The 27,982-nt window shown below is 40.2% G+C and overlaps 1 protein-coding gene across 1 annotated transcript in view; it reads right to left on the reverse strand.

The window, feature by feature from the left end:
• Positions 1-1,395: 1,395 nt before the first annotated feature.
• ATG14 (autophagy related 14) overlaps positions 1,396-27,982 on the reverse strand; it is a 35,265-nt gene continuing 8,678 nt past the window's right edge. Inside the window, exons 2-10 of the mRNA XM_025442916.3 lie at positions 23,851-23,913; positions 22,509-22,551; positions 21,739-21,820; positions 17,812-18,049; positions 14,604-14,833; positions 12,929-13,046; positions 11,059-11,149; positions 10,895-10,980; positions 1,396-4,338 (exon numbers count right to left, since the gene is read on the reverse strand). Coding sequence (XP_025298701.1) covers positions 4,032-4,338; positions 10,895-10,980; positions 11,059-11,149; positions 12,929-13,046; positions 14,604-14,833; positions 17,812-18,049; positions 21,739-21,820; positions 22,509-22,551; positions 23,851-23,913 — 1,258 coding nt within the window. The 3' untranslated portion in view covers positions 1,396-4,031. The remainder of the gene's footprint in view (positions 4,339-10,894; positions 10,981-11,058; positions 11,150-12,928; positions 13,047-14,603; positions 14,834-17,811; positions 18,050-21,738; positions 21,821-22,508; positions 22,552-23,850; positions 23,914-27,982) is intronic.

The raw sequence follows: 27,982 nt of genomic DNA on the forward strand, positions 1-27,982 counted from the left end.
TTTCCCCATTGTATATTCCTGCCTCCTTTGTAACGTAAATTGACCATGTAAGTATGGGTCTATTTCTGGGCTCTCCATTCTGTTCCATTGATCTATTTGTCTTATGTGCCAGTACCATACTGTTTGATCACTGCAGCATTGTAGCATATCTTGAAATCTGGATTTATGATACCTCCAGCTTTGTTCTTCTTTCTCAAGATTGCTTTGGCTTTTTGGGGTCTTTCATGATCCATACAAATTTTAGGATTATTTGTTCTTTTTTCACCAGATCCTTGGATTGTGCACTGGTGGTGGCTTTCTCTCATTGAGCATTTCATAGCTGAAGTTTGGATGATTTACTGAAAGCCCATGACATTTTGTTGGCGTACTTTTTGATGACCACCCAACCACTAAGGCAGTTATCCTTAGTGCTTCCCATCTGCTTCACCCTGATTCCTGCATCAGCCATGATGTAACTCAGGGGCTGGGAATCTGAGTATGCACTAGACAGGAGCATGCTTTTACCTAGGGAGGTTGAAGAGCACTGAAACACATGTTCTATTTGGAAGACTTTCCCTTTCCTTGCCGGTTTTCCTCCTGCTGCTGGGTGGCTTTCTGCAGCCAATGGTTTTCCTGTAAACACTCTTGGTATCCTCATCAACCTGCAAGTGACCCTCTCTATAATCTAACCTGAAAGGGGACTGGGGACAGGGTGTGTGTGTGTGTGTGTGTGTGATTCTCCAAAATCACTTGGTTTTCCTCTCAATAGATCCACTCTAACTCTGATACTTCACTTTCTTTCTTGTCCTGAAGAGAGTCTGGGCAGGTTCCAAATGGGCAACCTCGAGGTCCCCATCCCTTCCTCCCCATGCTGCTGCTATGATACACCAAGTCACTGTAGTGCACATGCATCATATGATGGCTACAAAAGAAAAATGCATCTTTAGAGAAAGTATGTAAGTGGTTAGTAACTAGTTTTTCTCAGCTTACCAGAGATACCAGAGATGAAAGAGATGAACCATTACTAATACCACCATGAGCTCTACAATTTTTAGGATTACCAGATATTTTTCCTTACCTAGCAAAAAAAATTCTTTTTTTTTTTTTTTTTTAAGATTTCATTTATTCATGAGAGATAGAGAGTCAGACAGAGAGGCAGAGACACAGGCAGAGGGAGAAACAGGCTCCATGCAGGGAGCCCGATGTGGGACTCGATCCCGGGTCTCCAGGATCAGGCCCTGGGCTGAAGGCGGCGCTAAATCCCTGAGCCACCCAGGCTGCCCACAAAAAAAATTCTTTAAAAATTACCCTACAATTTGTATAAAACATTCCAGAGTTAAATCTCATTTTGCTACCCTCAACGTATCAATAGAAACGAGTAATCAGAGCTTGAAAAAGACACACATATTAGCAAACTATTGTTAAAAGATTTATTGCAATAATACAATAAAAGTTTAGAAAACATTTGTTATGACTCAAACTGGTTTGGAAGTCGCAGAGTAATGGGAAATTCCTGCAACATGACACCACAAGGATATTCTCAGACACTGTAGTTCTTTTAACAACAGCATGCCCCTGAATGTTCTTTCCTAAATTATCGATACATGAATCCTTAGGTGAATCCTGTCCACTACCCCCAATGTTGACATACTGTTTTTCCCCTTAACTTACAGATGTGCAAAACTTCTCTTAGTTATATTCCATTACAAAAAAAAAAAAAAAAGTCTTTAATAGACCATTTTAAGCAGCCTAGTTGGTGCCTGTAGGTTTTTTATCAGTATTACCTTGTTTCAACAAATCATTTTATATGGAAAACATAACCAAGTTCTATGGCTTTTGTTTAAAAAAAATACCAGCTTCAATTTTTTAAAAAGCTGTTTACATATGGTTCTGGCACCTACATGAAAGATTTTAATGAGCAGCAAAGAGAGTAGGAAAAAACAGTGGTTGAAATGTATATTTAAGAATATTTACAGGGTGGATCCAGTGCAAAATAATGAAAACCAAAATATCTCAGCAGTGTAAGCCAGTATGTTGGTGTTCAAAACCACTAACGGGTTTGATCATTTAATCCTAAATAAAGTGCCTCTAGTTGATATAAAAAACAACAAAATACACCCTATCAATCCCTAATTTCCCATATCCTTGTAAGTTTTGTTGAATTACTCTAGATAGGAGTTGTGATCTCTGGATTCTATTCTTTAGTTTGACCTCACATTCATGGTTTCGTAACAGGCTTACTTGAGAAAACCATGACAACTGTGCATCTTTTAGCCAAGGTCAATCTCTATCCCCAAGCCCCAAATCTGTCTTCCGTCTTCTCTTAGCTCGAGACTAAGCTCTTCTTTTTGAGGGTTTGAAGTGCCTAGACAACCCTTATCTCATGGGATTTTAAATTCATTTGGTATTTGTTCAAGTCTACCTACCCATTCCCTGTGAACTTCAGACCTGGCTGGTACAATGCTAGCTCAGCAATCATGAAGCTGTACCCGGCACCACCGATTGAGAACCCACATGGAGAAAAGCCTGTTTCCTCTCTCAGTGGAAAATTCATAGTCAGGGAACTCGGAACTCCTGGATAGGATAAACACCCTTCTTTTGCAACTCTACCAAACATTTCAATATACCAATAGCAAAAGCTACATAGCACCTCGGATTTGGAGGCAAAGTATCAACTATAATAATTACAAGAAGAAAAGAAGCTAGGGAAGGGCACATCTCTGAATGATTTATCTGAGGTACTGTCATGCTAATCACACTAAAAAGATATGGTAATAATGCCTGTTAGGAATTTTTCATAGGATTTCTTTTTGTAGTTGTTACATAGGATTTTTTTTGCAATTATTAAAAATAAAAAACTACTTACATATTTGTACATAATGCCTCTCTACAGTTTTAAGATTGTCACTAAGAGAATGACAAGACAGATATATTAGCTGAAGATGATCTCTTGGTGAGGGAAAATTCTGTCCGATAGAGAAGAGTAGTATCAGCTATGATTTGCTCTGCATTTGAGTGCAGGTAGTGATTCTAGAGAAATGCCAACCTCTAAGAAAACAAGCAAGATGGTATTCCCTGGGAAAACCTGCCACCTACTGAATCCCTTCAAAAGAAACTAGGACACTGGAAGAATGACCAGAGGCCATTTAGTTAAGTGGCTTTTAACCTTAGTGCCCAGGCAGACAGCTTACATAGGGGAATGACCTTAAAATGACGATTTCAAAATGCACAAAGTGTAGATGGTAGGAATTCAATAATCTATGTGAGAATGAACTTAATTCCCTTCAGAATATAAGAAAATAGTTTTTAAATCTCCAGGCCATAATTGCAGCTGGGATTTCTTCTGTTCATGGATGTGGGCCCAAAAATAAAAAAGACCTTCATTTCTTTGGTGTGTGGGAGAAAGAAAAACAGGAATGTCTGACAAGCTACGACAGCAGCAGCACGAGTGAAATAATTTTTAAACTACCCCTCCCTCCATCCCTCCCCTTCCAAACAAAACCAAAATCCTTGACTTAAAAACCAAAGATGACCAAATTCTAGAGAAATCAAGTATTTCAAATTGCCTGCTGGTTCTCTGTACAAAAAATGATGGCATAAGCACAAACTCATGTGAAACAGTTTTTATCTTTCAAGTCCTAATCATCAGGAATCACTTCCTTGTGATTCAACCTCTAAAATGTAAAGTGTTCAGGAACAGTCTCAGCGACACAAGGATCAATGTGTCAGCCCACATCTGTGGGTCCTGTGGCCCATGACCGAAGGGAGCCCCCAGTGAATTTTCTGCTTAACAGAACAGGACGCACACCTTGGTCTTTTTTCTACCAATATGGGTCTGGCCAGAAGGACCTCTGACCTGTTGTTCTATCATAAGTGTGAGGGTCACTCCCATTGGCCATTTGATACGTAGAAATGCTTGTCTCCCTGCTTTAAAAAAAGCCCAAAGTTTAACCTCGTTTTGTTCCAGGCACTATCTTAACACAAAATTTACTAGAACATAGTGGAAGAACAATTTTCTCGACACAAACCTGGCGTGCTTTGGTCCGTGCGCATTAGCGGTGTCCGGTGTAAGCCTTAAACCAGGAGGTCACGGAGGCTGCGGCAGAGGAGATCATCCCACCCGCACTGCTGCTTGCGATGGGCGGGGACACCTGGCTGCTCTGGCTCTGGGAGCCTTCCACGGGCTGGGAAGGGATATCACAAAATCGGGGGCTCGGCAAGTTCTCCCAGTCTGTGCCCAGGTCGGTCTCCTCATCACTGACGCGCTCGTCGCCACTCTCATCGGATTCACCCGCAACGCCGGGGTCCACGAACTCCATGGACTCCTCCAGGTCTGCTCTCACTTCAAAGGGCCCCGACCTGTGCACACACAGTGAGGGGTCAAGACAACCAGCATTGTGACCACAAGTGACAGAGGCCTGACGGGACCTAGGAGGCCCAGAGCCACCACTCCCCGTTTCCCAAGTCTGCACCATATACCCCGTCGGCCTCTAATTGTGCTGTGCTTCACTTAAATAGCAGCCATCCAGGTCATGGATAAAACCTCAATACCACATGGTCCCTCAATTCCACCTCTGTGACAGGGGAAGACCCTGGATGGAAAACCCATCCACTGGGACCCACCATGCTGGCCCACAGCATGATCTCCTGTTTAAACAACTGCACACTATCTATGTATTCCAATGAGATGGTCCTGACAAAAACAGTCACTTGATGTACACTCTGGTGTATTAGTTGGTGGAACAAGTAATAAATGGTGTAGAAAAAACATACGGGTGTTCTCTGAATATGGAAGCCTCCGGTTTCTACGTTCTTATGACTCAAAAGAGCTAACTAGTGTGGTGGTATGCACAGCAGCCGTGCTTCCTTGGATTGGTGTCAACAGCAGGTTCCTGGACACATTTTAAGATACGATCACATAATTCTCTAGGGGCACATTTAAGACAGGATGAGATATAACTATTTAGAATATAGTCATCTGGAATAATCCCTATTTCTGTACCATATTTTAGGAGGGAACTATTCCCCAAAGGTCCCTGATAACATCATCGCCTCCAAATCTAAGAACCTTTCTCAGGCCTCCCCCTTGGTGAGAGCTCATCAGGGCCACCGTGGACCTGTGTCCGCAAACCCCACCAGGCCTGCTGCTGAGCTTCCCTTTCCCCCTCGGCTCCTGCCTCAGGAGAGCCAGGTGGTGCTGCCCCTCCCCAGGACTCCCTGTGGTCAAGGTCCTCTGGCAGCCCTCTCCCTCCACCCACTTCCCCCAGGATAAGGACACATGCCTCAGATAATTACTCTGGGGTAAATGACAGAGGTCAACAAAAATAAAATGAGACACATCCTAGAATGATTACAGCCTGCCATTTTAGTCTATGGTCCAAAATGCTTTGCGACCTGAACGATGACAAAAGCCTGGCACTGGCCTCCAATGCACATGTGTACCTTCTGACCCACCTTCTCCAGGTTCCTCCAAGACAACCTTGCCTCTTGGCTGAACCAGCAACAGTAGCAGCTAACATTCCTGGGCACTGTTTTTAGGGCTTTACAAATATTCATTAAGTTGGAAGATGCACCCGCACCACAGGGTGTCCCTTTGTCCTCTTGGGGGCAATTTACACCTAAAGTGCCCCTCTGACCAGGTGGTCCCAAGTCTAGGAGGCCTCCAGCTAGCCTGAAAAACCTTACTTGAAAGAGGTGAAGGCAGCAGGAACTGGGAGACTCTCCTCACAGCCCCCTTACCTCACCTGCAGTTTTCCAAACAAACCAAACACTGAAACCAGAATCTTAGTGGAGTATCCCTTTCCTGTTTCCTTAAAGGTTCTCCTTACAATTCATTTATTCTCTCTTTCCCTTTTCTCTTTCCTTTGGTAAACAAGTCTACTCCAAAGACTTTTTCCCGACACCTCCCCTTCCTCCTGGCTTCACTGCCTGCCAGAGCTCTCCATCTGAAGGCTAAGCTATCGGGCTCATCTCTGGCTGAGCCAGGTGACCCATCTCAAAACAAGCCGCTGGGCCTCCACCCTCACGCTCCTGCCTGGGATCACCAAAGCAGCCCCCTCTGATCCTCAGCATATACCCCAGCTCAGGTCCTCACTGCACTACCACCTCTTTGTAGCCAGGGTCTGCCTCCAGTCTGCCCCGCCCACCTCAGCTTGCCAGAGAGCTGCCTTTCTCTCCTGTCAGGTGCCTACTAAACATATTCACCACCGAAGTATCTTAGCCGGGTTCCCACCTTTCCTCAACACAGGGCTCTCTTGTCCTGCCTGCTGAGCTCTGCTGTCCAGGGGCCTTAGGACCTCGCGCCAGATGAAGCCTTCCTTCCTGCTAGCTCAGAGGTATAGCCTGTTTTCTGTTCCTCTTTGATGTCACCTTATCTACAAGCATGAGACTGCCACTGTCCCGAGACCCCCTCTCAAAAGGTTTTCCTAGGGGTCAGGCAGGAGTGATACTGAGGGGCTGGAGCTTGGTCAGGGGTGGGGTGGGGATGGGGGATGATACTTCCTCTAGGCAGAGTCTACTTGACATGGAGCAGGTACTCAAGTATTTCAACTGAAAAAATAAACCAGTGGATGATTCCCAAAGTGGTCAGTTGGAGCAATTTCTGTTGCCCAGCATACCCTGAGCCACACACATTACACAAAATTAGCAAAAGAATTCAGTCTTTTATGTTCAATGTCATCATGGAATAAAGATTAGTAATTTTCTCAAGATGCTGCAGGGAACTGTTCTTACCAATTAAGGCAACAAAATGATCTTTTTGGTTTTTAAAACTCTCTTTTGCAAAATATCTTATTTCAAAAATATTACCCAACAAAATATACAACATCAAGAATGAACTCTAACATAAACTATGCACTTTGGATGATAATGATATTAAAGCAAGCACCATCATGGTAATGACTGAATCAGATAAGAAAAATCAAGACATTAAATCCAGAAGGAAATTCTGATAAAAGCAGGAAACTGCGTGGTCTCAAAGTATCTCCCCACAGATGACTTCCTAGTTGCGAGGAAGGAAAAATCTAGGAATTATACAGTGGAGAAGTGGAAAGCCTTGTGACGAGGTGATCAAATTAACATCACCAATGAGGGACAGATGGCCACTGTGGCCTCCAGGGTGTCTAGAAACACTCCTGGCCCAGGCAGTGTTCCAGCCTAGAATGCCCAGAATTCCTGAAAAATCACTGTAAGGAAATATCAAATTCAGAATGAAAGTTCTATCAATACAAAGGGGAAAATGTTAATGTCATAAAACACAAACTGGCTATGAAAATGTTCAAGATTTAAAGAAGACTAAAGAAACACAGCAACTAAATCCAACACCAGACTCTAGATCGGACCCTATACTGGAGAGGAAAATGCTATAAAGGATGCTGATCTGGTCCACAGACAAAACATGCAGATGGGCAGTAGATCAAGTATTGTATCAATGTGAAATTTGCTCATGTTGGTAACTGTACTGTAACTGTACTGTAGTTAAGCAGGAAAATAACCCTATTTTTAAGAAATACACTGAGAAGTATTTAAGGGTCAAGAGCTATATGTATGTAACTTACCCTCCTCACAGGGTTCAGGAAAAAATAATATGTCTTTATGCAGATACACAAATGATAAACAAATAGGGTTAAACAGTAACAAAGGTGAGTCTGGGGTAAAGGGTATGTCTTTACACTACTTTTATTTTTTGCAATTTTGAATATTTTTGCAAGGTTGGATTTATTTCAAAGAAAAAACGGTTTATGTTGGATTCTGGATGAGATCCTCAATTCAGTTGGTCTCCATGGAAATAGGAAGTCTCACCCAGATTCCAGTAACAATCTCTGGACAGCCTTGATTCTGACTGAGGCACATGCGAAAGGGGACTTCTGAAGCTCTAGCTCCTAGCCTCCTGGCTCACAGACCACCAACTTGGATGTAATGAGCCTTGCTGTGTGTGTGTGCTTCTGTTGCACAGACCCCTACCCTAACTAGAGAGCTGACTCAAGGGCAAGCCCATAGAAAACCTCAGACCCTCCAAAGAGATCCACCCCTCGAAGAAGAGAGCCTGTTTTTCTGAACCACCACCAATATTGGATGTCAGCAGTTCTTTCCATGTTTGCCCAATTGCTGTGTGAAAACTGGAAAGCTGTTTTGAATTCCGCTTCTTTATTCTTAATTGAGGCTGAAGATATTTTTCATTTGAATACTAATTTCTTGCATTTCTTTTGTGTGAATTCCCTGGATTAATCCTTTGTCTATTTTTCTATTAGGTCTTTCTTTTACAGATTTGAAATTTTATGTAGTCTAGACTTTAATCCATTGTCTGATGTACAGGCTGCAAAACATATCTGTTGCTTATCTTAACTTTATGGTATCTGGTATTTTACCAGAGGCCTTTAGAGTTTACACAGTAAAATATGTAACTCCTTCCCTTCATGGAGTTTTGGGTTTTGTGGCTTGCATGGTAATTCTCTTCCCACCCTGTGATTATAAAACATTATCTTTTCTCCTAGCTATTTTACAGGTTTTTTTTTTTTTTTTTAAATAAAATAAGGCCTTTTCTATCATCTGGAATTTATTTTTATATATGGAATGTAGTATGCATCCAGCTCTGTCCTTGTATGAATACCCACCTAGCCCTGTTATCAATCTATTATTATCTGGTTCCACATGCCCCCCTATGACATGTTATACTCCCTGCATGGACAGGGCCTGTTTCTGGACTCTCTTCTCTTCATCTAATTGCTCCACCTACTTGTGTGCTAACAGCGCCTTGTTTTAACTACCTTTATGCTATGTTTTCAAAGGGGCCAAGCCCATCCTTTTCCCTTCTTTCCCAAATTTCCTTGCAGCTTATGCTTCTAGTTAAATTTCAGAATTAGCCTGTCAAAATTCCATGAAGTATCTGTTCAAATTCTGATCACACTTCTCTTTTGGGGAGAAGTAGCATTTTTATAATACCCAGCCTTCCGATCCTAGAAAATTCTGAGGATCCCTCACTGCCTCAGGCCCCTCTTTTATTCAGTCCCACACTTCGTATGGTATGTGGCAGACACTCAAGAAATAGGTGTCTTCAAGTTTCATATTTTCTTTACATGGTTTGCATATATTTTGTAAAGATTATTCCTATATAATTTATAGTTTGTACTGCTACAGTAAGGGGGACCCTTTTCTCATTACATCTTCTAGCTAGTTGTCAGCATGTGAGAAAGCAAGTTCTTTTGGATGTCCAATTCAACAATCATACCCTCTACAACAACGTCAATTTAGTTAATTTTCTTTCCCATATAAGTATACCTTACTTCTTTGTAAAACTGTTTTGCCTCATCTAGGCTTCCAGAGCGATGTTAACTGGCAGTGACAACAGGCATCCTCTTGCTTTTATTAAACATCCATGTAAGGAACATGTCATTAAGTATAGTCTTTTCTCTATGTTTATGATAGATACCCTTTACTAATTATCTATTTTTGATCTGCAAGTAGTTTTCTTTAATTATTAATGGGAATTGAAATTTATTTTCTGCTCTCTGGCATCTATCAGGTTCATCTTTTTTTTTGTTTTGTTTTTGTTTTAATCTGTTAATGTGATAAAATAGTGTGTACTGGTTAAAAGCATGAGTATCTACTACTCTTGGAGTCAGATGTGTGCTGCGACCCTGGCTCTACTACTTTTACTGCCTCTGTGATCATGGGCACGAATTACTTGACTATGCTAAGCTTCAGTTAACTATCCCCCTCTGTAAAATATGCATAATCATCCCACCTATGATTTAAGGCATGTCAGATAGTTGGCTCAGGGTCAATAAATATTGGCTCAGTAACTACTAGTTCTTGTTGTTAAGGATTAGTTTCCTAATGTAGAACTCTTTACAAAGAAGGTACAAAGAGGATGGCAAGCAAACCTACAGAAATCAACCACTAAAACTGGGATGGATTTCTAACACGTTTGTGTGGTTTGTGAATTAATGACTGGAATCTGAGACAAGGAAAATGAAGTCCCTATAAAGTGGCACAAAATTCTAAGTGTGTGCGCAGTTCCCTGGAGAGAATGCACAGGTTTTTCCAAAGGGTTCTATGTCCCAGGAAAGTTAGTTTCAGGTAGGGAAAGAAACACAAGCCAGTGGCTAAGGGCAGATTACCACGGGAAGTTCACTGCAATGTGGAGGAAGCCGAGCAGTGGAAGGGGTATCCCTGGAGCCTTGGTTCTTGTTGTAAAAGGAATGAACAAATGAACGATGGGAAAGGGCCTTTTATTTTCTTTGTCCTCTTTCAAAAGTGCAAATACATTAACCAAGTCCTCTCTCAAGATATATGGAGAGACCGCTAAGAGCATGGAAAAGGCTAAGTACTCAGAGAGGAGTTACTTGCATGGAACTAAAGAAAAGCTTCCTCTGTGTCATGCTTTTTGGGCTAAGAGATGGTCTTTTTTGTTACTAACTCCAATTTTTAAGCTAATGGATTTTAAACTACTTCACTCTATAAGCTTCTAATATCCTTTATCTCCAATAAATGGTGGCCAGATAGACAAAATAAAATTGAGAAGATCTCTTACAATGGGAGGAGGCATGAAAGAAAATACATAGGAAAGGGGGCAGACACTACACAGCTGAGAAGAAACAGATGTGGATTCAAAGAAATGGCTTCTGGGCTTCAAGGACAGCACAAGGTGGCTGCACTCCAGAACATCTGGGTTCTTCTATTTCATTTTAGGTGTTAAAAATGCTTGATGTTAATTATCTGAAAAATTATTATGTAAGGACCGTAAAGGTTCAAATATGATTAGCCACTCCTTCCTTCTGTGTAAGACATTATTTTTGTCCTTTTCTGGAGTCTGTGGGGGGTGAGGAAGAGGCCTCTGTGCTCTGCTGACATGTACAACTCTACTCAGAAGTACTCATAGCACCACCACTTAGAAAAAAGCAAACGCCATTCTTACCTGCCCAGGTGTTCAGAGTTTGGACTGACCAGGTACATTAGGTTCCTGAGAGTATGCAGTGGTTGTAACTGATCTAAGTTTACATGCTAGAAAAAGCAAAAAACTGATTAATATTTTCAACCATGTAACACATTAAAAATGAGCTCTCAGCATATTTTCCATACCTGAGAAAAGCACAGGTAAAGGATATTTGCATTCAGTTTCTTCACTGCTCGAGTAAATTTCTGTCTGCTGAGATTTTCCCCACAAAATTCACTGGGAAAAAAAAAACAACATACAATTTGTAAAGTTGTATTTTATTTTGAGGAAATTCTATGTTAAAATGTCTGTTTTGAAGAGTATATTTTACACCAGTTAAGTATATAACATACCTCACGTCCTTTGTCTCTTTATAAGTTATACTCAACAGAGACTTTCTAAGGATGAACTACTGCTCTCATGATGAGCAACTTCACCACCTCTATAAATATTTTAAAGGCACACATATATCCTCTGACCAAGCAATTCCACTTGTGAAAATTTATTCAACACAAATACTTGCACACTATTGAAACGAATGTACAAGATTATTCTGTGAAATATAAATAGGGGACTGGTGAGATCCTGGCCCATTTATACAAAGAAACCTCTGTTAACTGTCCACTCTACGCAGAGTGGCAGCTGGAGGCTCACAAAGGCTCTACAAGGCCCACCCAGTTTGCACCTCCACCTTCTCTGCCGCCCTTGCGCTCCCCACAGGACCTTCTCTCTTTGCCCACAGCTTGTCCCTCAGGATCCCACATCATCACACAGCTGTCCGCTCACATATGCAAGCACTTCCCTGCCACTACATTCCCTCTCTTTCACCCTGCTTTAACATCCTGCACAGGATTCAGCAGCAGCTGACATGCTGCTTACTTGTTATCTGACCCTCTGTCAGAATGAAGTGCCAAGAGGGCAAGGATTATGTTTTCGTCACCACAGTACCCTCTCAGTGCTCAGAAAAGGGCTCAAATAATTGTTAAATACTCAAAAAGCAAGATGCAGAACACCCTAGTATATCTTTTGTGTTTAAAAGGGCAGAAGAGATAGTAATACATATTTACTTGACTTGAAGTTTAAGGATGACTGAACAGAGATAGGAACGTCTTAGTAGAACTGAGTACACTGTAAACCTTCACATTTTTTTCTAAAGATTTTATTTTGGGGTGCCTGGGTGGCCCAGTCAGTTAAGCATTCGACAAAGGTCATGGTCTCAGGGGCATGAGATCAAGCCATGTATCAGGTTCCACACTCAGTGCAGAGTCTGCTGAAAAAACTCTCCCCCTCTCCCCCTTCAATATGCATGCTTTCTTGTGCTCTCTCTTAAATAAAAATAAATAAATCTCAAAAAAAAAAAAAAAGACTTTATTTTTAAGTAATCTCTATACACAACGTGGGGCTCAAACTCACAACCCTGAGATCAAAAGCTGCATGCTCTACCGACTGAACCAGTCAGGCATCCCTACGTTTTTTTTGAATTTTTAAACCACATGTTTTTTATTTTATTTTATTTTTTTAAATTTTTATTTATTTATGATAGTCACAGAGAGAGAGAGAGAGGCAGAGACACAGGCAGAGGGAGAAGCAGGCTCCATGCACCGGGAGCCTGATGTGGGATTCGATCCCGGGTCTCCAGGATCGCGCCCTGGGCCAAAGACAGGCGCTAAACCGCTGTGCCACCCAGGGATCCCTGTTTTTTATTTTAAAAACTTAAATATTCAAGTGTTACAATTTACTCAGTTTTTTTTACACATGAGCATACCCTCTAAAGATCCTAGTTTTTCCTTCAATTATTTTTCCAAGTAAGAATTCTCTGTGGTCTCCTCAAAGACTTCATGTGCAATTATAAGATAATGAAATAAATTTGCACATTAGGCTTTTGAAATCTCAGTATTTCATAATCATTTTTCTGGCTTAATATTTAAATTCCTGTTTTTGGTTTAATTAGAATAAGAACACAGTAGGAACACGAGATCTATAATAAAGATGACATTGCCACCTTTGGTTACTTGCCTGTTGCACAGCTTTTTGGGAAGATTTATATCAAGTATATGAGACAAAATGTTGACCAGCTGAGTTGCGTAGCACAATGCAGCACTGATCGTGTAAGCAGGGTTACTATGCTCCATGTCTAAAGTATAAAAACAACCATACACAAACAACTTTAATTTCAACAAAAAATACCAATGAACTTGTATTTTATGATTTATAATTTTATCATCACATTATTGATGGTTATGCTTTGCTCCTTACTAATATACTAATAAAATGTTCATAGCCACACATTAATGTTTCATTGTTTATGGTTTTTTGTTGGAATGTAACCTAAGCAAATGGGCCTAGACAGACCCAACATAAATGAAATGAAAGTCAGAACCACTTGGACCTGATAATGTATTATTTATCAGAACAGCAAATGCCTAACTTCAATGTCACCTCCTCAGAGAGGTCTCACCTGGGCTACGCCTGTCTTGGTGACATCACCTTTGTAGCATCAGTACCCAGCACTGTGCAGATACTCACTGTGTATTTGGAAAATGACTTAAACAATTTTTTCTCCACCAAAGAAAGCTATAGGGGTTTTATAGGGTTTTTCTATCTCCATTTAGGGCTGCTAAAACAAGCTCTTTACAAACTATAAAAATAGGACTCAACCAGTTATATATACTAACTACTGAGGACTTTTTATATAAATAAGGCAATATTGGCTCCCCAAAAGTAAAATATCTAAAAAATGTTTTCAGTAAATCCACTGATGGATTGAATATAAAACGCAATATACCCACATTACATACAATGAAATATTAATCATAAAAAGAATGAAATGCTAATTCATGCTACAATATGGATGAACCTTGAACATCATGCTATGTAAAAAAAGCCAGACACAAAAGGCCACGCATTGTATGATTCCATTTCTATAAAATATCCAAAATAGACACATCTATAGTTACAGAAAACAAAATTACAGATCCTCCTCAATGTACGATGGGGTTATGTCATGATAAACTCATCATAAACTGGAAATATCCTAAGTGAAAAATACATTTAATGCACCTAAACAACTAAACACCAAAGTTTAGCCTGACCTGCCTTACACAGGCCCAGAACACTGACATTAGCCTACAGTCGGGCAAAATCATCTAATGCAAAGCCTATTTATAATAAAGTGTTGAATACCTCATGCCACGTCTTGAATACTATACTGAAAGTGAAACACAGAACAGTTATCAGTATATCTACAGGCTGTGGACCCTCAGGACCACGGAGCTGCCTAGGAGCCACAGTGCCCAGCACCCTGAGAGTATGCATGGCAGACCACTAGCCCAGGAAAAGATGCAAATTCAAAATTCAAAGCATGGTTTCTACTGAATGTGTACTGCTTTTGTATCATCATAAAGTCAAAAAATTTTAAGTTGAACAATCACAAGTTGGGATCATCTGTAGGGGATGCCATGACATGGGAGGAGAGGGGACAGGGGAATGACATCTTTGTGCCCTGGAGTTCCCGTTTGGGGTGATGCAGGAGCTCTGGAATTCAACAGAGGTGGTCACTGCACAACACTGTCAATCTATTAATGCCACTAAACTGTTCACTTTAAAACTGTCATCCTGTTATGTAAATTTTACCTCAATTTAAAAAAAAAACACATAATTAAGAGTTTTCAAAGACTATTTTGATTCTCACCAGGCCCCTGTGTGGTTTTCTTCTCTTCTACCCAATTGTAGTAGGCAGAGTAGTCCCCATTGTTGGGAAGGCTAATCCAAGGCCCTGTAATGCTAATGCTGGTATCCCCATTGTGATCGTCACAGACCCATCTCCCAGAGAGGTAAGTCGTCCTCCGGGCCTCGGCAAGCTTGCTCACGGTGCTGGAGGTCATGGCACTGTCACTCTCTGAGGACACATCTGCGGGATCTCTAGAAATCAGAACATACATCTGATTTCAAGGGAGGTTTTATTTTTTTTTAAACCTTTATTTTTTTTATTTTTTTTATTTATGATAGTCACACACACACACACAGAGAGAGAGAGAGAGAGAGGCAGAGACACAGGCAGAGGGAGAAGCAGGCTCCATGCACCGGGAGCCTGACGTGGGATTCAATCCTGGGTCTCCAGGATCGCGCCTTGGGCCAAAGGCAGGCGCCAAACCGCTGCGCCACCGAGGGATCCCTCAAGGGAGGTTTTAAAGAGCATGCAGGATACTTGCCTATCTGTAGAATACAGAGAGATGCACACACAAGGGCAGGAATTTAACTGGAAATATACAGAGGCAAGTACTTCTATTAGAGATGAGCTCAAACCAGCTGTGGCACAGATATCCACACCAATGTGAGGAAGATGGCACCATGAGTGGGACCTCAAGGATCAGGTCTCAAAGCCCTTTATTACATGCTTAAAGGTTTTTAAGGACCCCAAACAGCTTTTGTGTATGTGTGTTGTATATATTGATATTTACTTGTTTTAGAAATCTGAGAAAATTTTAAATTAATTCATTTAGAAATGATAAACCTATTACATGTTAACATAGCATATTTTTATGGAAAAAAATCTATACTTTTCAAAACAAGAAAATTAGTGAAGAGTGGCACTGTTTGTTGACCAGCTTAAATACAGAGCAAAACACAGCACTGGTCAAGACTTTTCAAAATCTCTTTAATACCCAAGTCTTGCAGTTGTTCTTTCAATAAAAATAGTGTCCCATGGAAAAAACCAAGTAGTTCCACTTGCAACTCACTCAAGTGCTTTTTCTTAAGCCAACCATGGCACTTCAGTACGGAGGAAAAGAGCTTCCTGCATATTTCCCATTTCATCATATGGTATATTAAAAAGATGTCTACACAAGAATCAACTTAATAAAATTTAAATAAAAATAAAACTTCTGGGATGCCTGGGTGGCTCAGTGGGTGAGCATCTGCCTTTGGCTCAGGGCATGATCCTGGGTCCAGGATCGAGTCCCACATCAGGCATCCTGCGAGGAGCCTGCTACTGCCTCTGTTTCTACCTCTCTTCTACTTCTCTCTCTCTCTCATGAATAAATAAAATCTTTAAAATATATATATATATATATATAATTTCTATTGATTCATCAAGAGCATCCTTGACATGAAACACTTTTTTCTAAAAACAAACCAAAACAAAAAAAAACCATGCAAGTATGTGGGAGAATACAATGACCAGTACATAGTTGGTGACACTGCTTAGGAGTCTGTCAAGGCACCAGTTTTTACCTATGATGGCTTCTGAAGCACCAGTGCAAATGTCTAGGCAGTGAAAAAGGGATAGCGTCACTAGAGAAAGTGTAGAAATACTTCTGACAGCACAGACACCTCAGAGGATCTCAGCTGACCACGGTTTGAGAACTGCTGGCCAGGGGAGTGGAGAGGACGGGGAGTCAGAGTGGGTGCAAAGAGCATAGCGCATCTGTGGGGCAGAGAGGCTCTGTGTGGTCCAGTGGTGGCCGCCACCAGCAAAGTGCTAGGAGCTGGTGTTGGAAAAATTTAGGTGGGAAACAGTGAGACTGGGAAGGGCCTCTGTATTACACCGAGTTTAGGTTGTTCTCTCAACCCTGTCTCCTTCCGCCACAGTGGCCTGTGAGGTAATGCCCCCCGGCTGTGACGGGCAAGACAGGGCAGGGGAGCTACTGCCAGTTCCACGATGTACCTCTACTTCTTCTTTCTTCCATTTAAAGTTTTCTCCATGTTTTCTCTTCTACAACTTTGTATTCAATTGTCAATCTCTTCAAATCTGGAACAGTGTTTGTGCTTACTGTAATATCTTTTAACATTGCTATATGGGTCCCTCAGAATCTAATTTAGCCCTGGGACACCTGGCTGGCTCAGCTGGAAGAACAGGTGACTCTTGATCTTGGGGTCAGGAGTTTGAGCCCCATGTTTGGTGTAGAGATCACCAAAAGAATAAAATAAACTTAAAAAAAAATCTATTTTAGCATATTTGTTTTATTAGCTTTTCCCTCCCCAAAGGCCTGGTTGTCTGTTAACACCAGTTTTCAGATAATCCAACTTCTCCCCACTGACCCAAAAGGCTACCCTAGAATCTATTTCTGAGCTTTCTATTCTGCTCTATTTTGAATCTGCCTTTTTATTTTTATATTTGCCAACCATTACTAATGAAAAATTATTTAGTAAAAGTCAGAGAGCAGGTTTTCAAGCCAGAAGGAATAATCAGACCTTTAGGCTTTTAGGAAGTTCACTCTGGCAGCAGCCAAAGGACACAGTGAAGTAGAGGTAGCAAAGAACAGTAATAGTCCTCACTATTAACAGTCCACTGACCATCCAGGGAAGGATGCTGGAAAGTGACAGCAACCAAAAAAGAAAGGAAAATCTTCAACTGGAATAGCCTGATGGTTAGTGAGAAAGCAAAGGAATTCCTCAGTAGCAGTTTTTAAACCCCATCAAACACTGTCTGGGGGTAGTTAAAAAAAAAAAAAAAAGATATTACTAGATGGATTGGGGGGCTGAAAAAGTGTCCTCTGGAACTTGTATTTGCCAAAAGCTCCTGAGTGACTGTAATGAGCATCTAGGTGGGGAACCACTGTCTTGTCCATCTGATGACTCCTGAGGGTATCCATGTGCTAGAGCCTAAGACTAAACTCAGTCTCCCGTGCTTGACAGTGGTCAGTTACCAGGAAAAGGCTAAGCAAACAGATCAGTCAACAAGCGAGGGCCTCACTTCTTTGAGGGCCACCGCCCTTCATCTTGGCTGCCTCCCCAATTTTGTAGCATGTACTGTTTGCTGAAGCAGATAAGACTTCACTTTCATTACTGGGAAAGCCAATGACCCCAGAATGAACCCAATAAATGAGGTACTGCCATATTTGAAAAATACTTGATCTTTGGAACTTGATCTATCCCTAGAGTCAAAAGACTCACTGTACCTCACACTAGTCTTTACTTCCTCAATTGGAAAAATGACAGAGGTTAGCTCCAATATATAAGATCGCCGAAGATTGGCCAGACGCTCATAATGACTTCTTAAGTCAATGGTTTTTTTTTCTACCAGGTCACCAAGTTTGCGATTGTGCCTCTGAATCTTCTCCTTTTTCTCTTGATGCCGCTGTGCTCGAGTATAAAGCTTCTGATTTTTTTCCTTGGTTTTGAGAAGGCCTTCAGAATCTGAAATAAATCATACCCAACGATTATTTCTACAAATAGCCCCTGGGGACTGCATAACCCACTAGTATAAGCATCTTCCTGCAGTTTAAACTGAAAGCAAAACCTCAAACAGGTTAACTAGATAATGTTCACTAAGTGAAACTGAGAGTCCAGCTTCAGTAAATAAAGTGGACCACTACTAAAAAAGACTCTAGGTCTCCATCTGTAGTCATCATTTGTAACAATCACTCAACAACTATCAAGTTTAAGTTTAAGCCAGAAAGTACCTGACTTACGGTAAGCACTGAAGAATAACCATGGTGGGCAGAAAAGATAAATAATCCAAATCTGAAAAACTTACTGGCTATCTGATTTTCCTAGAAACCTCTTACATGTGCTTTGGGTTCCATTCATAGACCCAAGGATAAGCTCACGACAGGTGCTCATGCAGCAAAAAAATAGACCAAGGGCTCTGAAAAGTTACAATGGAGTGCAGCGGCACCCAGCAGGGTAGGAGCACCTACTGTATGCTAGCTTTTGAAGCACTACAGGGGCAACCAAGAAAGGAGAGAGATGCTCATCTTGTCTGACATGTGTTCTTTTCAAGGAGCCCCTTCAAGTTCTGGATCAAGACCTGCTAGGGTGTTAGGTTGTAGCTCAATTCCTCTAGGGTGGCAAAAATGAGTTGCAAAATTTCAGACAGACTTCCAGAAGCAACTTAGGGAGGCTCAGACAAGTTCAAAATCAAGCTCATTATTTTCCCACAAAAGCCTCATCTTGATACTAGGTTCTCTACTTAATGATTATTTTTGATCTGTCCACAGCCTAAATCAGTCCCCTGCTGGTCAATTCCATGGCTGACCTACTATTTCTTAGACCTAAGGTTTTCTTTTTCATTTCCACTGTTACCATCTACTTAATTCTCCCCCAAATCCCACCTCCAGCTCAGCTCCACTCTAGGTCTTCACCCACCCAGTCTTCAGCAGCAGTAACTGGTGCCCAGCGGTTCTCCACTAATGGACCCACACTCCCCTCCTCGGTCTTGAGGCCACCCAAACACTGGCACATATTCCACAGTTCTCTTCCGCACCCCTTCACTCCAGCCTCATTCACTTGGTAGACATTCCAACCTTCTTCCACCAAGTGGAACTATTTACATGAATGCATGCATGGATGGATGGATACTGGATCCCTTTCTGATGTCCTCTACAGATCCTATTCAGATTAAGGTATCTAGGGACACTATTAGCTTCTAACTCTTCAAATGTTCAAAATTTTCACCATCAGTCAGGCCCCCTTCCATAAGTGCTCCCCAGACCTCTTGCTCTTCAGAAGCCTATGGCAATGTTTATACCTCACCTATGGCACATAGTGTAGTTCCTTACATCAGGTCCAACCAAAGCCTGTTGTCCTGACTAGAATGTAACAAGCAACTGAAAAATGCCTCATTGGTGGGCCTCCTTGTGAGGACCCCTGAACCTGGGTATTTTGCTGTAGGCATAAGGTTTCTTCCAGTTTTATTTCCCCTCACTTGCACATTCTCTATACTGTTCCTGCTCAGCGCGAATATTCTGTTTCAGTTGTTGGTTCCATCACACTTACTTTCCAGCAAGTGCCTTCATTCTCCTCATCACTACTGAGTTCTTCGCAAGTGCTCAGATGAATGTTTAGCCATGGCCCACAGCCATATGGCAATCAGATATTTTAAGAACTATTTCCAACTTAATATCATGACCCTTCACAGGAGGCAGGAGATCACTAGTCACCTAATCTGCACTAGTCCAGACTCAGCACTCAAGAATTTAATGTGTCCTCCTCTCCGTGCCATCTCCCCCTAAACATAAAAATGCTTTGATGCTATTTCTGTCATCTACTGTTGCTTGTCTGGATAAGTAACTTTATAGCACAGATCAACCTAACCTTAAAAGTTCATACAATCTGACTTCCCTATCTATAGCCACATAACAGATCTGTATTATTGTCTATCATGGCACATAAAACCAAAAGATTCTGGAGAAATATTCATCAGGTTCTACAGTTTATAATTAATAATCTTGTCTGAATATATATGATATTTTAATAACAAAATTAAAAAAAATACTATTTACTGGGTAACAAGCTCTTCATCTATAGACTTGAGACCATGCATACTTTCTGGAATCCATTAACTCCCTTAAAATTGTTTGCAAAATTTTTGAGACTTGTCTAAAGGGTGGCAATGAGGCTCCATTTCTGTTCTAAAGAGCAGTGGTTCCCAACCCTGGTAGGTCATCAGTACCACCCAGAATACTGCTACTCAAAGTGTGGCCTATGGATCTGGGCCCATCAGTAAACTTGCACCAGACAAGTTAAGTACAGAAATACAGAGTGAGTTTAGCAACATTTTTCTTTGGCGTGGTAATATGACGCTGCCATGAAATCCAAGTGTGCAATCATTTTTCTAGTATTTTATTGTATTTTACAAAAGTACCGGTATCAGTTTAGATTAGAAATCAGAGGAGGCAAAAAAGGTCTTTTACTACAGACAGTTTAAGAACCACTGACCCAGTCCCCACACATGTGATTTTTATTTCCTAGGTCCAAGGTGGGTCCCAGGATTTTCTGTCTAGATTTTATAAAGGTCACCAGATGACTCTGAAGATTTGCTAGGAATGGAATGTTATAGGGCCCACTGCTTTAGTACCAAATCTTTTCTGTGGTGGTTGTTTCGTTTGGGGAATTAGGAATCTCTTAAGATCAGATGATCAAAGTTTTAAACTTGCTCATCAGGGAAATGCACAAACTCAGTAAATCCTACAATTTCAAGAGGCTCACAGACAACTGGTGACAAACCCCTGGTGTGAACATCAAGGGAGGATGTGGAAAGAGGGTGAACCAATGTCCTACACTGCTACTGAACCAGAGCCTCTGGAGCTGCATGCAAAGCTCAGTGGATTATCAGCTGTCTATACTGAGTACCTCTTCACTATGTTGCTGCCTTCCTCTTTAGCTTATTAATCTTGTGAAACTCCACAGGAGCACTTTATTAGGACAAACATTTTCAAAGGAAGCTTTTGCTCTATTACATACCACTATAAAATACTTCCTTCTGAAAGCAACAAGCAGACAAGAAAGGGATTCATAAGGTATGACGGTGACTCACTCTTAACTTTAAACAATGATCTTCAGAAATACATGTAATATGTCTAAGGATATAGGATTTCTAAGAAGATTCACCCTAATTTTGACAACCATCTATGATGAAGGATGACGTATATAACTATAATGTAAGAATAATACAGATTAAAATGTGTGTGAGACTCACTAATGGAGAAAAAGCCAATATTCTGTGCTTATGGAGTGAACTAATAATTATAACTGAGTACAACAAGCTTCCTGTTAGTGAAAGCAGATAGGAACTATGTATTCCTTAACATTTTTAATTGAGAAAAGTAGTTTATTCAAAGGTCATTATATTTGTGTATGTGTATATATATATACCCGTGTGTGTGTGTTATGTAAAAAATATGTATTTGGAAAAACATGTAAGTATATATATATTTACTTAAAATCCATATACAAATGTTTTACAAGAGGAGGAAGGCAAGAAATAAACCTTTCCAGGTTGTTGTTGCCTTCTCACCCCTCTCTCTGTTTTGCTAACTTATTAATCCAATGAAATTCCACACTAGCTCTTTATTAGGTCTAGAAGAGGGGGACAAATTACTTACTTATTTTCATTTCTTCATTTCCTTTACATATTGTTTGTTTCAGCTGTTCAATCCTCATCTTGCAGGACATTATTTTCCATCGCTGAAAAAAACAAAGTATGCAATAAATATCACAAATGTTGATCTCCTATGATTAATATGATTATCTATCTAGGATCACTATTATTTTGAGGTATATCTTAGAAAACATAATGAAGAAAAGACCAACATAATTGTATTTATTATAACTTTTGTGACTAACTATGGTAGGTTACAAGAAATAAAAAGTGTTATTCTGGTTCAATGCTGAAGCTGGTAGGAGATTAAGATAGAGGGAAAGAAATTCACATAGTTCTTTCATGTGTTAATGAGGAGAAAAATGGTGAAGAATACTTTCTTAATCTGCTCTGTCCGATATACAGCTAGTGATCACATGTGGCAATTTAAAAGTCATTTGAAATTACATAAAAATCAGTTCCTATTCAATATCACCCACGTCCAGTTTTCAACACATGTGGCTAATGGTTACCATGCTGGTGAGTGTAGACATAAAACATCTGCAACACTACAGAAAGTTCTACTACTGCACTGCTCTAAACTCTTCATGCTATTTACTGAGGAGACCATTAGCATCAGTGGATTATCTCACTAATACAATAAGCAATTATTACTTGCAAAATAATAAAAACTATAAGAAAATCTGAAGTTTTTCTCCCCCAATGTGAATAAAAGATCAGTAAAAATAAAACCTGGTAGTCAGTTAAAAAGTATAAATACTTCTTACAGCTTACCAACTGATCTGTTATCCATCTTCCTTCCACAGCTTTTAACACTCTGCACAGAGAAAAGACAATTAATAAATTTTGTGAAACTCAAAAATGTAAAAGCAACATCTTTTAAAAGTAAATTCTTAAGAATGGCTGGAAATACCAAACTAAGACTCAAGCATTTAAAAATGTTTTCCAGGGGTGCCTGGCCAGCTCAGTCAGTGGAGCATGTGACTCTTGATCTTGGGGTTGTGAATCTGAGCCCCACTCTGGGAGAGATTACTTAAAAATAAAATCTCTAAAAAACAAAAATGGTTTCCAAATTTTCCATTCTTTATTTTTCCCATCATTTCCTTCTTTTTGCACTTTTAATACTTCCCAGAATCTTTCTGTAAACATTCACAATTTCCAATAACAGCCAGAGACTTTGTCTGAAGTCATTTAAGATTTAAGTCAATAATTAAGTCAATAAGTCAAACTTAAGTCAATAATTTCCATCAGTCATTATTGCTAATAATAACTTACAAGAGAATTCATAATCTAAAATGCAATGCGTAGTTCCCAAAGAAATGGCACACAAGCAGGCATCATTAAAAAAAAAACTGTTCTATGGAGTGAAGTACTCTATGGGAGAAATAAAAGTTTCTGTGATTGAGTATGTTAGAGAAATAACTTAAATAAATCTAAGCAGGTTCCTGTAATGCAGGGCACTTCAGAAGATTTAATCTGCTCATAAATGATACACCTGGGGTGCATCTGGAGAATAGTGACTGGGTCAATTTGGGACAGAAGATTCTACAGGATGATTCTCAAACCCAGAGGGTGAGATTCATCACAGTGCTTGCTAATTCATCACTCAGATTCCAGGGCTTCCCCCCCCGCCCCCCCCCCCCCGCCCCACAGGCCTAGAGTTAGAGTATTTGTGGATACATTCTAAGAATCTGCATTTGTAACTATTAACTTAGGTAATGAATTCTGATGTAGATGATATACAGACCACACTGCAAAAATGCTGATCCAAAAGAAAGGTAAATGGAAGATGGCTGTTCTACAGGAACCACCACTTATTTGCCTATTCTGGACCCACTTGCTGCATATCCATTATCAGGGCCAGGGAGGGGTGTGATTCATTGCTCTAGTCATTGAGTATCTGCTGTGTACAAGGCACTGAGTCTGATCTCAGTATTTTCTAGGACCTTGATAATCTCTCCTATTTTCTCTCAGATGCACTGCTCTTTTCCACACTTTGAGAATGAATCCTAAATTCAATAAGTCAGCAATCCATATATCTGCATACCACAGCACTGATTAAACCACATGGTGACAAGAGAACCTCCACACATGGAAAAGCAAAAGGGAAACTCACTCTTTTTGATATTCTTCCTGCTTGCTCTTAAGTTGGCTTAACCTTTCTTTCTTATCTATAAACCTGTAAGAAAAAGATGTAACGTTTTATTTAAATGTTCATTTTTTTCAGTTCAGTGAGATTATGCAAATTGCTAAGAGCCAATCATTTTCTCTGGAGATGTCACAGGCCTGAAAAGTAAATACACAAGGCGGGTGCGCACACAGCTGCTTACCCCATTTGCTCATTTTAAAACTAAGTTCAAATTCTCATCTTCAAAATTCTTTCATGGGTTTACGGGCGTCTGGCTGGCTCAATCAGTAAAATTCTTCCACGGGTTTATAAAATGTATCTAGAACTCCCTCCACCTCAGATTAAATTATCTTCCAAAACAGGCACATCAGAGCACTACAGTGAATGTGAATTCAAGAAAACTGAGGCTTCTAACATAAACATGATTTTAATTATTTAGCTTAATTCAATCTTGCTCTCACCTATATGTAAATTGGTTACTTATAATTTTTATTTTCCATTTAAAAATTATTTTTATTTATTTTTAAAGATCTTATCTATTCATTCATGAGAGACACAGAGAGAAAGGCAGAGACACAGGCAGAGGGAGAAGCAGGCTCCATGCAGGGAGCCCGACATGGGACTCGATCCCGGGACTCTAGGATCACGCCCTGAGCCAAAGGCAGGTGCTCAACCACTGAGCCACCCAGGCGTCCCAGTTACTTATAATTTTTAAATTACAATTTTTTTCTTACTAATTTTATTGCTAGTCTGTTATGGGCTAACAAGTTACTTAGTACAAGTTATCAAAAGGAAGGAATAGGGACACCTGGGTGGCTCAGTCGTTTATAGAGCCTGCGTTCGGCCCAGGGCATGATCCTGGAGTCCCGGGACCAAGTCCCATGTCGGGCTCCCTGCACGGAGCCTGCTTCTCCCTCTGCCTATGTCTCTGTGTGTCTCTCATGAATAAATAAATAAAATCTTTTAAAAAGAAAAAAACAAAAGCAAGGAATATCTCATTGCAATTTATTTTCTCTACAGTCTTCTCCCCTTATCCTTTTCTTCCTGCTACCTTATTTGGGGTTTAGTCTGATTTTTTTTCTTTGCGTAGTTTAAGGTAGAAACTTAGATCATCTATTTTAACCTCTCTCTTTTAAATATAATCATATAAAGTTATAAATTTCCCCCCAAGTGTTGTGTTAGCTACACTCTAAAATGTTTGATAGGGGGGATGACTGGGTGGCTCAGCAGTTGAGCGTCTGCCTTTAGCCCAGGGTGTGATCCCAGAGTTCCGGGATAGAGTCTCATATCGGGCTCGCTGCAGGGAGCCTGCCTCTCCCTCTGCCTGTGTCTCTGCCTTGGTCTCTCATGAATGAATAAATAAAATCTTTAAAAAATAAAAATAAAATAAAATGTTTGATAGGGTATATTTTCATATCATTTAGTTTGGAATTCTGAATTTCCATAAATTTCCTCCCTTTAAGTTATTTAGAAGTATACTGCTTAATTTCCAGATATATGGGCTTTTCTAGGTAACTTATTGTTAATTGTTTTCCACTTTCTGATGTGGTCATGGAATATACTCTATGAGATTTCAATCTTTTGATTAGGGAGCATCTTACAGCCCTGCATCTGGTATGCCCTTGTGAAAAGTTCCCTGTGCACCTGAAAGAATTTATATATTCTGCAGCCACTGGGTAAAGTGTTCTATAAATGTCAACCAGCTGAAGGGGATTAAAGTGACATTCAGATCTTCTAGATCTGTGCTATTCACTGAGATAAGCCACCATGTGCTACTGAGTACCTAAAATGTGGCTTGTTGCTTAATAAGGATCTGGTAAGGAAAATTCTATGACTAACATCATGCAATTGATTTTTTTTTTAAATTTTTTTTATTTATTTATGATAGTCACAGAGAGAGAGAGAGAGAGAGAGAGAGAGAGAGAGAGAGAGGCAGAGACACAGGCAGAGGGAGAAGCAGGCTCCATGCACCGGAAGCCCGACGTGGGATTCGATCCCGGGTCTCCGGGATCGCGCCCTGGGCCAAAGGCAGGCGCCAAACCGCTGCGCCACCCAGGGATCCCATGCAATTGATTTTTAAACAACTAACAGTAGCTCACTGTTAAAAAAAAAAAAAAAACAAAAAAAAACGATAATGCCATATGCTATAGTAACATAGTATGGAGTCCAAGATTAGGCTTTTGGCTGTCTCTCAAATTCCTAGCCTAAATGAAAACAAGAGAGTACTAATAGCCCCAGAAATCTCTTCCTTAAAATGGTCCAGACTAATAGGAGTCTCTCTAAACTATCATTTCTAAAATCCCATGTTTGAAACATATCCAAAGACACCTACTTCAAAGTGGTAGGATGAATGGATAAGGAAGATGTAGTAAATACACATGATGGAATATTACCCAGGAAAGAAGAATGAGACTTTGCCATTTGGGACAACATGGATAGACCCAGAGAGTATTATGCTAAGTGAAGTCAGTCAGAGAAAGACAATATACCATATGTTTCAGTTATATGTAGAATCTAAAAAACAAAACAAACAAAATATATGAATACAGATAATTGGCAGTTGCCACAGGGCAAGTGGGGGATGGGAGCGCAAAACAATAAAAGAGATTTATTTATTTATTTATTTAAAGATTTTATTTATTTATTCATAAAGACAGAGAGAGAGAGGCAGAGACACAGGCAGAGGGAGAAGCAGGCTCCACGCAGAGAGCCCGACGTGGGACTCGATCCAGGGTCTCCAGGATCACGCACTGGGCTGCAGGCAGTGCCAAACCGCTGCGCCACCGGGGCTACCCCCCCACCCCATAAAAGAGATTTAGAGGGAAACTTCCAGTTATGAAGTAAATAAGTCAGAGATGAAAAATAGCATAGGGAATATAGTCAATAATATTATAATAACATTGTATGGTGTATGTGACAGATACTGACTACACTTAAGTGGTGAGTCCTGAATAAAGTATAGATGTGTTGAATTGATATGTTGTACAGTACACCCTAAATTAATATAACATTGTAAATTAATTATACCTAAATTTTATTTTTAAATTTTTATTATTTATTTATGATAGTCACACAGAGAGAGAGAGAGAGAGAGGCAGAGACACAGGCAGAGGGAGAAGCAGGCTCCATGCACCGGGAGCCTGACGCGGGACTCGATCCCGGGTCTCCAGGATCGCGCCCTGGGCCAAAGGCAGGCACCAAACCGCTGTGCCACCCAGGGATCCCTATACCTCAATTTTAAAAAGAGAAAAAAAAATGGGAAGGATATTCTAATTGTGACCCCTTAATAGGCAGTCACTGAAAATGTATAATGTTAAACAAACAAGCAAATCAAGTAATATACTTGTGTGACTAAATTGAAATTAGATTAAAAATTCAGTTCCTCAGCTGTACTAACCACACTTCGGTAGCCATATAGGGCTGGTATCTTACTGGACAGTGGAGATACACAGTATGACTGCAAAAAGTTATACCAAGTAGCACTGCAATGGACAGTAAGGTAGTAACTGCATGAAACAGTATAACAACACTCAGAAACCAATATGGAATTTAGACAAAACTCATAGATTCATCAATTAATTTATCAGGCATTTACTCTGTTCTGCAACTTACAGCAAAGCATCTTCCTGAATATTAAGAAATCTAATTACATATTCTGCAGCTATGTATTCTTTGATATAGTTATATGCTTCCATTTCCATGTATCAGAAATGAGAAACTAATGTGGTATTTATTTCTCTCTTCACTGAGGCAATATGGTGATTCATGTACTGATAACCTGAAAGAGATGAACTCACAAGACTCATCAAACCAGGCAAACAAAGGCTGATATGAAGGATAAAATCTTGCTCTTAGACTTATAAAAGTTGTCCTTTCAGATCTATCGTAGAAATGCCACTTTGCACTAAAACAAATTGGGATGACAAACAACCCTGTCCAGTTTTATATTGAGCTGGTTCTCTTGGGCTTCATTAAAAACAAACTTAAAGTGTAAATATACAGTTGCCAGCAGGAATAATAAACAAAAGGTAACAATTCCTACTGTATCAAACACTTCATGAGTAATGTTATTCTTCAGGAAGGAAATTAAAAATAGGTGGTGTTAAAACTAAACAGTGGA

The sequence above is a fragment of the Canis lupus genome, chromosome 8 (genome assembly GCF_003254725.2).
Source record: "Canis lupus dingo isolate Sandy chromosome 8, ASM325472v2, whole genome shotgun sequence".
Classification (NCBI taxonomy): domain Eukaryota; kingdom Metazoa; phylum Chordata; class Mammalia; order Carnivora; family Canidae; genus Canis; species Canis lupus.